This window comes from Lampetra planeri, chromosome 1, assembly GCF_965212315.1.
Source record: "Lampetra planeri chromosome 1, kcLamPlan1.2.h2, whole genome shotgun sequence".
NCBI lineage: Eukaryota > Metazoa > Chordata > Hyperoartia > Petromyzontiformes > Petromyzontidae > Lampetra > Lampetra planeri.
Window position 1 is genome coordinate 16,548,031 of NC_136107.1, and position 16,875 is coordinate 16,564,905.

The 16,875-nt window shown below is 43.5% G+C and overlaps 1 protein-coding gene across 1 annotated transcript in view; it reads right to left on the bottom strand.

Annotated features, from left to right (window-relative positions):
* LOC144723435 (gamma-aminobutyric acid type B receptor subunit 2-like) overlaps positions 1 to 16,875 on the bottom strand; it is a 162,231-nt gene that overhangs the window by 128,011 nt on the left and 17,345 nt on the right. Inside the window, exon 2 of the mRNA XM_078602198.1 lies at positions 15,457 to 15,594. Coding sequence (XP_078458324.1) covers positions 15,457 to 15,594 — 138 coding nt within the window. The remainder of the gene's footprint in view (positions 1 to 15,456; positions 15,595 to 16,875) is intronic.

Below are 16,875 nucleotides of genomic sequence, written 5' to 3' on the forward strand. Positions count from 1 at the left end.
GAGGCAAGGATAATAGCCATTCTGAAACCAGGAAAGGACGCATTGGACGCTCAAAACTACCACCCTATCTCCCTACTCAGCGTCTGCTACAAACTAATGGAGCGGCTTCTGCTCAAAAGGCTGATGCCCACGCTTGAGGAAATAGTTCCCCAGGAACAAGCAGGATTTAGAAATGGTTGAAATTGTTGCGATCAGGTGCTTGCCTTAACAAGTCACATCAAAGCCGGTTTCGAACGCCAGCTCAAAACAGCAACAGCTTTCATCGACCTCTCTTCAGCTTATGATACCGTATTGCAGACGGGACTCCTGCGAAAGCTTGCGAAAGCCGTGCCTTGCTGCCTAACAATTAGACTAATCACCAAAATGCTGAGCAACCGATGGTTCACCGTCCACCTTGGTGAAGCTGCCAGCAGCACACGAAGATTGACCAATGGACTCCCACATGGATCAGTTCTGGCACCAGCGCTGTTCAATCTCTATACTAGCGACATTCCAGCAACATCTTTCCGTAAGTTCACATATGCGGATGATATCGCACTCGCAACTCAAGCACAGAAAATGGAGGACTTGAGGTAGTCCTCGAAAAAGATCTGAAGACTCTTGAGGATTACTTAAAGAATTGGCACCTAAAGCCTAACCCATCGAAGGGTGTTGTCTCCGCCTTCCACCTGAACAACAGACAAGCTTCGAAAACATTGAACATTAACTTCTGCGGGGCGAAGCTAAGGCATGATGAACACCCTATAATATCTAGGAGTTACCTTGGATCGGACGCTTAACTACCATCACCACCTCAAACAAGCTAAAGGTAAGACAAAAGCATGAGTGAATATTATTCAGAAACTTGCAGCAACAACCTGGGGAAGCGATGCCAGCATGTTGAAGATATCAACGCAGGCTCTTGTTTACTCCACTGCGGAGTACTGTGCCCCAGTGTGGGGTTCAAGCCCTCACACGAACCTTGTCGATGCCGAAATTAACAACACGCTTTGTATCACCAGCGGTTCCCTAAAGTCTACTCCACTCCCGTGGCTTCCTGTGCTGGCGAATATCGCTCCTGCCAACATCCGACTCGATGGTGCGATGACACGGGAGTACAACAAAATAATGAAGAACTTCACTCTGCCGCTCCATCAAGATCTAAACGAACTCCTACACCCAAAGCGAAAATCCAGGAAACAGTTCTGGAAATGCACCTCTGCTCTAGCAGCCGAAAATAAAGACACCGCCACTCGGTGGTCTGAATCATGGGCGGCTATGGACGTGGCAAACCAAAACATAATTCATGATCTGACGGTGGCAGTACCAGGATTCTCTCTTCCACGACGACTATGGACCATGCTGAACTGCGCTCGAACACAACACACGGCAAATGCGCATACATTTTATATAAATAGAAGATCAAAGAATCACCCAACTGTGACTGTGGAGAAGTCCAAACCATCAAGCACATCACCGATGAAGGCTCCATCCATGCATATCCTGGCGTTATTGCTGAAATCCACACTGCGTCAACCACATCATTAGACTGGATGAGGAACCTTTGCATTCATTTATGATGATCATTAAGAAAAAAATTGAACTCTTGCTTTTCACAATGCCATACAAAAGAATGGACTAAAAAAACAACCATGATATAATAATGTATACATCTGAACTAAACAAATGATTACCAGCCCTTATGAAGAAGTATATGTGGTGGCGATTAGCTGTGGAACATGTCCATTTTCATAACAATGTTTTCTTTGTAACCTTTTATATTCTCTCCCTCCGCATTTCCTGTAACATTTCAAACGTGCCACACCACTTACTACAATATTTTTTTTTATTTCTGCACAGTTCATAAAGTGGCATTGTGTAAGCGTTATGAATTTCAGAGGTATCACAAAAAGTAACGTGTGATAGGACATGGGTTGGCTTATATATATATCTAAACGAAACTATTATTTTTAATTTTACCAGGTAAGAGCTATATAGCTCTTCTTCTTCTTGGTTTTTTCGGTAAAGTCCCGTAGAAGGGAAGTAATAAAATAATAAAAATAAAACATAATAAAATAATTCTCACGACGTTTCGGCCACAACGCAAGCAGCCGTCCTCAGGTGAAAACCAGGTATGTCGGGGAGACAGCGTCTGAATGAAACAGCACACGAGCTTGGAGCATATATATAAGCTGGGTTCTAAGGGGGGGGGAAGCTCTTTTTCAGAAGCGACCTGGCCACAAATGATAGCTCAACGAAGTGGCTTATCATCGTGTGGACATTTATAGCAGGAGCTAAATACGCTAAACGCATGTTGACTATAAATGTGGAGGGGAAAACCGAAGGACTCGGAGAAGAATCCACGCGACCACGAGAACACGCAAACTCCAAATATACCGTATGTGTCAGTCGGAATCGAACCATATACATATGATTAGATAAAAATACACATGAGCATGATGAGAGTCTGTCATTTTCAACATCCAAGCAGACGCAACACCTCATCTAAAACTTATGCATGACGTGGCCAGGTGGCTCAGGGGTCAGAGCACTGAGCTGTCACCGCTCAGATCCTGGGTTCAAATTCCAGCATCTGCCCGTGATTAGACCAGTTTCTCAAGTGTGGCGAGTCGACGGTCTTAACCCACTCAACAATTACTGGCTGAAACTAAATTGGTAAGTTATTTGAACATATTCTTTATCTCATGACATGCCACCGATAGTAGAAATATAATTAAAAAAAGATCTAAGAATTAAAATAATTATGTAATTTAAAAGGACCCACTCATATTATTCTCGGTAAAATAAACCGTAGTGAGAAGAAACTGATGAGTGGCTGTTTTGTTTTGGGAATATGCCCATGCCTCAATGTCCAAAAAGAAGCACGTGAAATGTAATTCGTGACGCTCCCGATAATATGCTGAATGTGCCAAGGGGATGACAAACATGTTCGACATACAAACATTGAAGCATTCATGGCATTTTCTGTAGAATTACATCGATAGAAACTGTAGCCAATTAGCTGTATACTTCAAAGAAACAAGTAATTTGTGCATAACCCCATGCCTAACCTAAAACTGCAACCCCTTGAATAAGGGTCGCATAAAGCGTGATGGATACCTCTAATTGAGGTTTAAGAACAAATAGCTTATTCTATTAATACACCATTGGCTATGCATTAAGTCGCGGGAATTCAAACCAACGGTGTTTCTGTATAATGAGAACATAACCAATAACCTATCCGTGCTCAGTCCAGATCCACCTTCTACAACAATGTTTGTGCAACAAACAAAACAAATTAAGTGGGAGCAGTCAATCACGTGCGGTTTAATTTCACAAACCACGCACTGGAGCAGGACCCTAAAAATGTAACCCGTAAATACAAAGTTTTTCACTATAAATCCTTTATATGCATGTTCAATGGGCCACAACCCAGCCCACATTGGTCTTTGAAACGGGCGGCTAGAGTCCTCTCGTCCTCTGGCTTGAGATGGCTGCCACCTATGGGTCAGATGATTGTCTGCCACCATTAAGCAATTGGTAATTAAATATTATTATTTTGTTCTTAAAAGGTGTAAAATTTTGGAAACATTTTTCACGAAAATACATTGTCACGCACAACGAGTCTGTGTTCAAAATGTCAGCTCGATTGGATCACGGGAAGTGGGTTAAAAAACGACCAAAAGATTTGCACGGTCGTAAGCAAGCAAGCAAGTGAACTTAATATATAGGATTTAAAAAGGTGGCTGATGCAAACATGCAAGATGGCTGGATGGCTCGGGGGGTGGAGGCTGCTGTAATATCAGAGCACTGAACCTTTGCTACTCATTTTGTGTGAAATGTGTCCCACTAAAGTTTATGCTAATGTTTTTGCAAAAGTTATTTTAAAACATTCTGTCAAACAGCTTTTTCTCAAAAAAAGATTTTTATGGTTGAATTCCAATGGCTTAATTTCACCTGGGGTATGTCGAGGTCAGTATGTTATTTCGACACCCGGCACACCACATGCAGTATACATCTCGCTATGGTTGTGGCTACGAGTCACGTGCCTACTCCACTCTACCGGTTTTCTGCGCTTATATGATATTAATAATCACAGCACTTTGTCAATCTACTGCTGGATGAAGGTCTGTCCACACGTTGTTGGTCAAGGGACTAATTTGACCATACTTCACAATGCTGATCAATAACAGTCGGTGAAGGGGGGTGGGGGTGCCCAGGTCAGATATCACTCACCGCTGATATCAGCAGTGCCCAAGAATCAAACTCGGGTGGCTGAGTTCAAAGCACAGCATGGTAACCGCTGTGTCAGCTCCCCCAATATATAAATGTAACATGCTGTACTTAATCTGTATGCACCCCAGGTCTTCATTGCAAATTTGATGTATGTCTCCATGGGTTCTCACCTGGTTATAAATAAAGTTCACGCATGCACGTGTGTACGTACGCATTTCCTTTGGTAAGCTGCAAACTCAAATGTACCCAACCAATTATCACCTGCTTAGACAATTAACAACACGAATCAGAATTTGATGTGAGAAAAGTAGCCCACAACTGGCTTGGTTAAATGGCAATGTAATTCACATCTATTTGTGAAAATAATATTCTTTATGCGTTTAGGAACAGCGTGAACTATTTCAACCAGGTGAATGTAAACTGCATATGGATTTCACATTCATTAACGGGCTTATATATCGCAAGATTAAATGTATTGACCATCACAAAAGCCACGTGACGATTGCCTGCTCCATTACAAGCATAGGTGATGGTTCAACACGTAGACTTTCGCGACCAATATCATCCATAATAGTTTTTTTGGGTTAGATCGCATAAATATATAAATGTGTCGTTTAATCCGCCACCACCCTATACAGCCAATTAGTAAGGTTTGTCACATAAACAGAACATGCCAATTCGTTACGAGTGTAATGACTTGACACACTTCTCTTGAGATGTTTGTTTATTGATGATACACGTTCACTCGAACAGGCGGAGACTCCACTGCAACAGCCCCGAGTCTCCCGCGCATCTCCCTGATATACGGACCGAGGCCACGCCCCCCTTCCCGAACCTTCTCGCTGGCTCTAGACACTCGTTCCACCAGCAGACTCAACCGTCCTCTTCCGTCACCTGGCCACGCTCCTATTCTCGATTATTCCCGTAGCCACCAGTCCCTTCGTACTGCAAGCTGACAGCCCTGTCATTACCTCCCGTGGCCACTAGTCCACTCACACCGCAGGTTGACTCTACTGTCATTACACTACTACAGCACACCAGTGTGTTGGAGAGCAAAGCCACAACATTTACAATCTGAGTACTAGTAACGAATTGGCATGTTCTGTTTACGTGACAACCCCTACTAATTGTCTGTATCGGGTGGTGGTGGGTTTAACGGCACATGTATATATGTGCACGATCTAACCCAAAAACGTGTATTTATAAGTGACGGTGATGGTGCAGCTCTGCAATTCAAGTTTCAAGTTTAATTAATTAAGTATAGCCCTGTGAGCCATGCTTGCTCTCATGCCACTGCCGGCGGGATGGTCCTCCACTAGAGGGATTTCTCGAGAGCTCCACTCGGGACTACTTTTGCCTACAATTTCCCCCACTGGCCAGACGTCTTTGGAAGAAGTGGGAGTACCCATACCTTAGCCCACCACACGCGACCAGCCGATCGACGAACTGTTTACAAGCATACACACGATAAAAAAAAAACCGAGGTGGTGTTCTCACAAGCATGGGGTGTTTAATACCACACGTGTCAGTGGTGTGTGAAGTTACCCATCAAGACATGCGAATAAAGAAATTATACTTACATTTAAAACATCACTGTCCCAGCAAAGAAAACCCCCTGGTGAGAAATTATTATAAAACAGCATTTTCGCGCAAAATGAATAAATCAAACACAACGCTTACCCTGAGGAGCAACTGATGAAAACAGCTGCCTCGGCAGAGTGGCAACTGAGCACGCTCCATTCCGTCGTAATCACAGAGCCTCCGCGGAAGCAGCAGAATCGTTAACTTACGTACAGAAAACAGACACCCTGCTGTCAACTTCTTTATAGATCCTCTACCAATTACCATGGCAGGAGCCTAAAGAACATTGCGTAAGGGCAATGGAGGGAGAGGTTATGAAAAGTACTGCCCGAACACCAGCTGCGGTGAATATGTATGCTACGATTCTGGGCACATCATTGTGGAGCACAAGATGTATGTGAGGTCACGAATAAAAACAAGCGTGATATAAGATGGCCTCGCGATGTTCGGGAAGAGGAACTTGCTTTTGAGGCGAAATATCCCATCGCCCTTAATAATATATAATGTAACCAATATGTTTTCTACATTGAAAGGCTGTACGTGGGAGTTATTCACGAACTGAGACATCGCATTCCCATAGAAATAAATGTGTCATCAATGTCAGAAAAGAGCGCGAGCACGCGCAGTTGTGTTCAACGCATGAACGCAATGTATGGAGAGCCAAGCAAGGCGACGATTAGCATCGTCGCTTTCTGCCTTGCATCACGAGGAGCTTGGTCTGCTCCGAACAGGCTGAGCTGAAACATAGTGGCTTTTTCCTAATTGGCATCAGTCGCGACGCTCAACCAAGAGCCCTCTCTGCAGTCTTGTGGGAGGTCATTTCTTGTTGCCACTGCACGAGCCCTGCCCACGAGCTGCCGTGTGTTTTTATGGCAGAACGCTTGGTGCTGAGGGTATGGTTTTATGTATGAACGGGCCCCACTGTAAGAAGACAGAAAGTGTGGCAGGCTCATGGTCGGGGGGTGGGGCATAAGCAGACATTTATTTGTGGCGGCACACCTTTCGATTTGTAACCCCCAAGTGAGATTACAGACGCGTTTTTTATGCAAAAGACGAAGATGGAGTTAGATGAGAGAAGAGAGATGCAGGCACGATATGGACGACGGAGATGAATTAACTTATTTAATGTTAATTACCTTTTTATGATTCGTCAGGATTTTAAATTTGAGATGATATTTGGTTCACTCCGATTTCTTTTTTTCTTGAATCCGCGGCCCCCTGACATTCTTGGGGCTCGAAGCAATTTGCTGAGATTTCTTATGCCGAGGGCAACCACTGTGCACAGGTGCAGTCACGTGGCTGGAGGCAGGATACTCTACATGCATATCACTCTCTCTCTAATCCTCTAGCTTTGTAGAGAATGAGATTCTTTTTAACAGTGTTTTCGCAAAGTGTAGCGATTTAGTCAAACTAGCAGCGTATATTCATATTTTAACTGCGAGCATAAACAATTAAATTACGAGGGACAGGTAAACACCTCGGGGAAAAGCTATATAAAGTGTAAGGTATGCACTGACTCAAATTCATCAATGCATTCTTTACATTATGAAGCCTAATCTGATGCATTTTTGTTGAGACTTTATAAGAGGATTAAATAATGCTTTTTTTTTATTAGCCCAACGTTGGTTTACCGCAATGTTTCATCGTCACTTTGACCACATCAATTAAATTATATTTTTTTCTCTTTCTATAATTTTTTCTCATTTGTTACAGTTTTGTCCCTTCCATTGCCCAAAATGTAATACGAGCAAATAATTAGCATAAATGTCATAAATTTTAAATAACTTAATCTTACACGCAAACATTTTTTCTCGCTTTCAAGTTTTTTTATACACATTTACATAATTCAGACAGTTTGTGCACATGTACGCACAGTATATGCTTCTCGCTGCATGGTTCTGAGTGAAACCACATGCACGAAATTATACACAGCTAGCGTTGATTTTCTTTAACCCATCATCAACTTTCCATAAAAATTTACATTCTCGGGAAATATACTCACAGTGAAAGCGCAAAAATGTATTCAAGCTAAATTATAGCTTGAATCCATAAACATCTCTCACCCTTCGCAGGAAAGTAAACGCTTAGTCACCACGACAAGAGACGATAACAGGACCCTGCGGGGTGGGCTGGTAGGAATAATACTTAGTACCGGTACAGGGATATCGACCGGGTATAGAGGAGTTAAAGAAAAAATTACTGTATTCTAGTGTAACGTTAATTAAAAGTGTTTGTTTTGACAAGAAACGCTGTGAGATTTAAAGACTCGTAGTCTTTCATTTCCAAACGATCACATCTGAGATTAATTGACCTTAGATGGGGAAACTCGAATGCATTTACTAGTATAAAGGTGAAATAAAATAGAGGGAATAAACGGGACCTTGGTGCATTTTATGTCGTCTACATAGAGTTGAATAAACGGGCGTTTGGCATATTCATATAACAGTACTACATTGAGCAGTTTGTTTGGCACTTCGAGTTTTTATTCGCGCGCACGACATGGATACCGAAAACAACCACGACTTTGAAGACCCCAATGGTTGTCTGGACGCCCACGTTGAAAAGATGCTTGCTGAAACAGAGACCGCATTTGCTGCTGGAACCCTTTACAAACTCACACTGAAAAGCGTCGTTTCCATGGACCCAGAACCAACCGCAGTTGGTGCTGCTATAACGGTAGCATCGCCACCAAACATGCAGCCAGCAGCTAAATAATCAAAGATTGCAGCACAAGTAGAAATACTTGCGTGTGAATACGATGTAGTGAACACGACAGAGATGTGGTGAACACGGCAGAGATGTGGTGAACACGGCAGAGATGTGGTGAACACGGCAGAGATGTGGTGAACACGGCAGAGATGTAGTGAACACGACAGAGATGTAGAGATAATAGTGAACACGACAGAGATATAGTGAACACGACAGAGATGTAGAGATGATAGTGAACACGGCAGAGATGTAGTGAACACAGCAGATGTAGTGAACACGGCAGAGATGTGGTGAACACGGCAGAGATGTAGTGAACACGGCAGAGATGTGGTGAACACGGCAGAGATGTGGTGAACACGACAGAGATGTGGTGAACACGGCAGAGATGTGGTGAACACGGCAGAGATGTAGTGAACACGACAGAGATGTAGAGATGATAGTGAACACGACAGAGATATAGTGAACACGACAGAGATGTAGAGATGATAGTGAACACGACAGAGATGTAGTGAACACGACAGAGATGTAGAGATGATAGTGAACACGACAGAGATGTAGAGATGATAGTGAACACGGCAGAGATGTAGTGAACACAGCAGATGTAGTGAACACGACAGATGTAGTGAACACGGTAGAACTATAAGCGAGTGAATAGCAGCAGCGACGAGGCCTCTCGCTGCCTCTGCTCTGCCGCTGCCGGGCTGCAGATTCAGCCGAGTCAGGTACCACTGCCAATATGCACAACAACAACAATAAACGTGCTGCGTTTCATCTCTGTGTTAATAAGCCTGCTGCACTAGGCCTCACGAAGCCTGCCGCACTAGGCCTCGTGCCGTGCTTTTCGTGCACAAATAAGGCGATTAAATGTATCTCGTCTCTGTGTTAATAAATGTTTCTTGTCTCTGTGTTATAAAAACGTGCTGCGTTTCAGTAAAATAATTGTTTTTAAATAAACGTGCTGCGTTTCATCTCTGTGTTAATAAGCCTGCCGCACTAGGCCTCACGAAGCCTGCCGCACTAGGCCTCGTGCCGTGCTTTTCGTGCACAAATAAGGCGATTAAATGTATCTCGTCTCTGTGTTAATACATGTTTCTTGTTTCTGTGTTATAAAAACGTGCTGCGTTTCAGTAAAATAATTGTTTTTAAATAAACGTGCTGCGTTTCATCTCTGTGTTAATAAGCCTGCCGCACTAGGCCTCACGAAGCCTGCCGCACTAGGCCTCGTGCCGTGCTTTTCGTGCACAAATAAGGCGATTAAATGTATCTCGTCTCTGTGTTAATAATTGTTTCTTGTCTCTGTGTTAAAAAACGTGCTGCGTTTCAGTAAAATAATTGTTTTTAAATAAACGTGCTGCGTTTCATCTCTGTGTTAATAAGCCTGCCGCACTAGGCCTCACGAAGCCTGCCGCACTAGGCCTCGTGCCGTGCTTTTCGTGCACAAATAAGGCGATTAAATGTATCTCGTCTCTGTGTTAATACATGTTTCTTGTCTCTGTGTTATAAAAACGTGCTGCGTTTCAGTAAAATAATTGTTTTTAAATAAACGTGCTGCGTTTCATCTCTGTGTTAATAAGCCTGCCGCACTAGGCCTCACGAAGCCTGCCGCACTAGGCCTCGTGCCGTGCTTTTCGTGCACAAATAAGGCGATTAAATGTATCTCGTCTGTGTTAATAAATGTTTCTTGTCTCTGTGTTAAAAAAACGTGCTGCGTTTCAGTAAAGTAATTTTTTTTAAATAAACGTGCTGCGTTTCATCTCTGTGTTAATAAGCCTGCCGCACTAGGCCTCACGAAGCCTGCCGCACTAGGCCTCGTGCCGTGTTTTTCGTGCACAAATAAGGCGATTAAATGTATCTCGTCTCTGTGTTAATAAATGTTTCTTGTCTCTGTGTTAAAAAAGCGTGCAGCGTTTCAGTAACGTAATTTTTTAAATAAACGTGCTGCGTTTCAGTAAAGTAATTTTGAAGCGAAGTTTAAAGTTTTGCCGTGATGCGCCGGAAGCGACGGCCATCTTGTTTAATTCACATATCGCAGGGGGAGCGGGCGGCCATCTTGTCAGACAGGGTCATGCCAAGTGTTTGCAGTAGGGGGCGATGTTGATACACGGACGGACGGACGGACAAACGAGGACGGACGGACGGACGGAAAAAACGCGGACGGACGGACAAACGCGGACGGACGGACGGACAAACGCGGACGGACGGACGGACGGACGGACACATTAATCTATTGGTGGTCTGGTCCACTTCGTTCCTACCAGTATAAGCAACAGATATGACTTCTACACCACCGCAGTCTTCATACGATTGCTTTTCTAACCTTCCGCGTTTAATCTGTGGCTGTGCACAGGAGTGGGTGTGGGAGCAGGAGGTCAGGCCCTGCTGCCGATGCGTTGGTCCGCCAGACAAATTAAAAGCGGTGATTATTGCAAGAAAATTGCTTGGACCAGCAACTTGCTGTCAGCCAACTGGCTCGCGTAATTCATTCTCATCCAACGGGTCACACAAAATAATAGTGGCTTGGAAAGGGAAAGTCATTTGTTTGCACCAAACATCCTGTCAGAATGTCAATGGCATGTCTTAAGGTGAGTTTGTATTACACACATGTTCCTCCAGCAGTCAGAGGAAGTGTTGCTAAGGCTACAAGACGTCTTGGTTTGGCCAGACCGTCTGTCCCGGTGTCCTGAAGCTTCTATGAAAACCGGAATCTTGTCCCATGACAACATTTTTCGCCACACACTCGGTTCATGATATGGGCATAGGGCCGTGGCTGCCTGAGCAGTAAGCGTAAGCTGCAGAGGACAGGGTCTATGAGCAGTAGGCTGGGCCAATGTCAGAAGAGTGGCTACTCACTTTGTGTGCAGGGCTAGTGATAGAGCAGACGTAGTTTTGTAAACGTGAGCAGGACTCACAGAGAGAGAGGAGCTGCCAGCTCACCATAATTATGTTCCAGTTAAGACGCCCAGAAATAACGTCTAGTGACTGCTGTGCAACCCTGTTGCAATCTGATGAGATATCGTGGTCAATGAATAGATATCGTGATGTACAATAAGCACCTCGCCCCCAGTTATTATTTTATTTAATGTATATACCTGAGAGGTCTTTGTAAAGTGTGCCTTCATTCATGTGCATATAGTTTTCACATGATAATGTAAGTAATAAAACATAATTGTTAATTAATTATTAAAGATGATTACAGTATTCATGAAGAATAACGACAGGGATGGCAGCCAAGCGGACATTCACCAGAGAGCTGGAGGAACAGAATCAGCTCGTGTGCAGGCGCTAGATGGATTGCTACATCACAGGACCGCGGGAGATGGCGATGGCTTGAGGAGGCCTTCATTCATTGAAGGATTATGAACGACTGTAATTTATTTTAGTTTTAATCATTCGAAATACGTTACCGCTCTCCAATATGCAAAGTTAAGTACTCGGCAGTACAACCATCTCCCTCAACTGTGCACAGTGGCAGTAGTTATTTACAGATGATTGTTGAACGGGACTTGTATGTCGACGTTGGAGTCAAGTTGCTGTAATAGGAGGTCAGCCCCCTTACAAAGACTCTTGAGCCCAACTTTACAGAGCTGCTATTCCAGAACTAGACACCCGGTTCATCGATTGAATCCTTGATGCCGCAAAACGTACAATTTAAGCTGGGGATTTTGAATTTAGTGCAAAATGGGGTCAGCTTTCACCAGGGTTAAAAATAAAAGTGCATAGATTAGAAAGGCTTATATTAATGGAGGTAACCTAAAACTCAGCTTTATCATTTCCTGTCTTAGCTATGCGGCTCGTGTGGAACATGCATAAACAAATACATTTACTAATTAAAATGAAAACATTAGAATTGCACGGACAAACATACTAGAGTATGAACGAATCACGGTTTAACGATCCCTAATTTATTGTGAGACGTTCAAACGTGCGGTTGGGAACGTTGAGATTGATACTGTGTACATTCAGGTCATTCTACCAATCGGGTAGAAACCTCTGCGGAACAGGCGGCTAACCCCACAGCAACAGAAGCAGCCTGTGTCTTAATGAGTGTAAAACAGGCTCGGAAGGGGCTGCAATCGATACTGCGGCCACTTGCACAACCACCATCGAGTGGTGTTTCCCTGAAAGGATCATCCACACTCCCTCAAGCATTTCAATACACTCAACAGATAAAGGTAAAACAGATTTTTAACACACGTTTGGCTGTTATTATATACAACTGTAGTGACATCGCGGGATGTCACTGTGCAGTGCCGGCCCGAAAGAGGCACAGCGTGCGGTGGAACGACATCGCGGATACCACAATGGTGTGGGTGTAGTACCGGCCATAGAGGGGCCCGGTGAGCGCTGATTGATAGCGCTAGATGGCACCACGCTTGGCGTGCAGTGCCAACCCTACACGACACAGTGGGGAGTGCCGGCCGTAGGAATAAGGTTACTAAAGGCCATGGCACTCTGGTTGACCCGAGAAGACACGTGACCAGTTAAGTCTACAAAGGGGCCCCAAGTGGGGGCTAGGGGTGGTCACATGGTGAACATCGAGAGAATTCCTGAAGATTCTGGAAGGTGGTCGTGGCCAAGGTCATAGCCAGCCACGCCGCAGACAATATAAGCCGGGTCCCCAGAGGGACCCGTTGTTGTTCATCCTGAAGAAACCTTTGTCTACGTTGTACGTTCTCCGTTCAACGAGTCTCCAACACGTGGACCTGGAACCGAGCAGTGGTCCGGTCCGTTGTAGTAGTTACTATGTAATTATTGTAGTTAGCCTGGTGGTCACCACCATAGGTTGTTATTCTGTTAAGGGGTAGTTACCCCGTGTGTTGGAGTTAAATAAATGTGTTGCTTCCAAGCAGTGGCGGCTCCTGCAAAATCTCTCAGGGGGGGCAAATGTCTGGATGATTGTTAAGGATAAGGTCCAACCATGCAACAGATAAATTAACAGCTTAAGCATGTAAAGGCAACTTCACTTCTTTAATATTAATGAAAAATAAAGTGACTCTTACAATACATCTTGTTTGTTTCTATACTCACTATTAATACAATCCACTCATGTTTCTTTTATTAAAGATTCCACTAGGTGGCGACAAATAATTTTGTTGGATGAAACGTGCTTACGTATGATGACGTAAGCACGTTAGTGCGAGCCCTCCCGGAAGCCATAGAGAATGCATTGCAGCGCCCCCCATTCGAAAAAAAACATCTTTGAATGTAAGTCTATGGGACCACTCGGGGCGATTCTCAGCCGGAGGGAAATCGCCCAAAAAGAGGCGGTACTCCACAGAACGTAGCATGACGCTGATTGGACTATATCCAGAGGCACGGTGACGGCTAGCGTGACTCTGTGGTTGAATGACATTGGTGGTGCGTCGCCCAATCGCCCTAATGAAGAAACCGCCCCTGCTTCCAAGTCTACGTCTGCGACTCGTCGAACTCACTACACAACGATTACACTTCTTTTTACATTTACATTTTTTTTAAATGCAATGCATATTAAGTCAAAAGGGGAAGTGCCCATCAAAAAATGTTCGGAATGCAAGAATGTGACCTGAAATACGAGGGTCTTTATCTTTACGAGAACAATGGATTCAGCGGTAAATAAAAAGCAGTATACCGCATGAAATGCAAAGCCATTGACCTGTAGGTCTCCAAGTCAACATGTTTGCTCATTCAGAATACAGTTAATCTAGTTTTTAGGTTGCTTTCCACTACAAGCCCGCAATTATGCCATTCATTTTAAATAACAATACGCCCCATGTGCAGTAATAGATGCTCGCTGTGGTGTGAACAGTTTATTACCCTTTAGCGATTATTATCCTGTTTTATATAATTATAATTTAAGTATGCATTATTCATACATTCATAGTCGCGTGGCCAATATAATATTCTATCTTTCTCATCAAACAAAGAGTCCGTGTGGCTATTTTGGACTTCCAAGGCAATTAAAGTATAATAGAGACGTTGAAATAAAGTAGAACAACATACTTTAACTTAAATATACAACACTTGAAAGGATACAATTTAATTCAACATTATTTAAAAAAAAAAATTTACAGTATCTTTGTCAATCTACTGCTGAATGAAGGTGTCCCTATGCCACCCGAGTAACGGGGTTGTTTGATCATACTTCATCGCACTGGTCAGTGCAGGTTGGTGAAGGGGCTCCCAGAACTGGTATAGATATTGCCCACAACTGATGTTAGCCATGGCTGGGAATCAATTTCAGGGCATCAGTTTCACGACTCACCGTGCCACCAATCCACCCCATTCTAAAACGGTGAACTCTGAATTGACTAAACTACTATGGATACCAAATTCCACAGTGACACTCAACTATCCTGATCTCATATGTATGCTATATTATGTTATAAACCGCTAAACATTTGCTTAAACAAAATCATCAAGATTTAAAAGCACAACCGTATGACATTATGCCATTGCTGAAGATGCGGTTAAAAATGATGCTTAAACTTCAGATAGGCTTCACACAAGCGGTGCAGGCACAGGGGCTGAGGGGCTGCTCTTTGTTCCCCGACGTGTTCACTGTGTGCCTGGAATGTGCAATGAAAGAACCTCCGTACACGTACACTGGCATTGTTAACATTAAAGGTCACCGTGTCACAATCTGAGACTTTTTGATGAATATGACCTTTTGATAAAATCACAAAGGGTGATGCGTGACCTTTCGGACAAAGTCAATATTGAAAGAAAAATAACTGGTTGAGAAATGAGTGTATGGGGGGGGGGGCAAGGTCAGCTCTAACCATCCGCACCTAGTGGGAATCAAAGTTCACCATTGATTACAAATCGATCAAAAGGGGTCACTTTAAACAACTTGGTGGAGACATCAAACGGTACGGATAAAGGTTAAGATGAGGGCTATGGGATGGGATATGGAATGAGCTACGGTCCGTCTTGTTGGCGAGGAGTAGTGTAGGCAGGTGAGAGAGAACGTACCTGTGCCAGGTTCCATCCCTGCAAGGCCTCTGCGATTGTGGATGTCACACTGGGGCAAACGCCACCAAAAATCATCCGGTACTTGGATTCGTTCTTGATGGCATCAAAAAAAGCCTTCATCCCTTTGGCATTGTCACACTGCAGGCCAGAGATAGAAACACATGAGACCACGATACACTCCCTATTACTCTGTGTGTTGGCACGCGTGCGTCATTAACTGCTTTGTGAACATGAAAGTATATACCATGTGAAATAAACATTACATTATTTACACAGACTAAACCTCACTGTCCATAACATCAAATGAAATTAATATTGCGGTATGGTTCCATCAATAGCAGCATATGAATGACAGGACTCAATTTATTGACTTATCCTTACAGCATTTTTTGCAATGTGGCAAAAGTCAGAGGTGGTCTTTGTTGTACTAAATGTGTTGACTAAGCTACATGAGCAGGACTGGTGTTATTAGTTAACCTCTCATCACATGATATGCATTATCAACAATATATTTTGAAAATACCATCTCTTCTTTCTCACGACTGTAAGATGTGCGCTAATTCCTTAGGGTGTTTTGTAAAGATAAAGTAGGGATGTGTGATATGTGCGAATGCTCAATAGGGAGGACAGAACCTTGTCACAATTGCACAACGCGGCGTGGAACACAGCTTACACAGAAGGTTTCCCAGATAGGGCCTTCCATTGGAACCCAGGAAATGGTGTGGAGGGGAATAAAGGCCTTTCCTGTTATATTTTATCCACCACTATAAGGCAACATGATATTCTCTACGATGTTTTTCAGGTTGTACCGCTGCTGCTTGGTGTAATGTATGACATTTTGTGCCATTAGTGCTTCTTCTTAATCATCATGATCAGTCACTGCTGAATTAAGGCCTTCTCATACCATGTCGATGATGGACATTTTTTTGATCATAAGTCAGATATCGTTCACTTCCAATGCTAATCATGGTTGGCAATCAAACTCAGGTTGCTAGTTTCATAGTGGAGTGCACTAATCACTGGGTTACGACTTCCCCCCCCCCCCCGCCCCCAAGACTGCTTCTTTATATACAACTAATAAGCTAAGGGCTTTAACTTTTTTTTCTAAATCCATTCATCCCTTCGTGGTTGCATGCTCCCACTATGAACAGGGAGCCATAGACACCAATTAATTTTCCTGGATGTAAATGACGGCTGTGGATGCAATCACCACTGTGATGCCATGAAGACGAAAATACCTTTGCCAATGTGCATCAGGTGACACATTCCGTGCTAGAATCAAGATAAAAGATGAGCACTAACCCGTATGGCTCTACAGCAGCTTAGGCAGTTGCATTGCTCAAGGGAGCAGTCATAATGCAAGCAAAGACCATTTAAGACTTCACCCAAAAAATGCAGTCTCATTACTGAGAATTTATA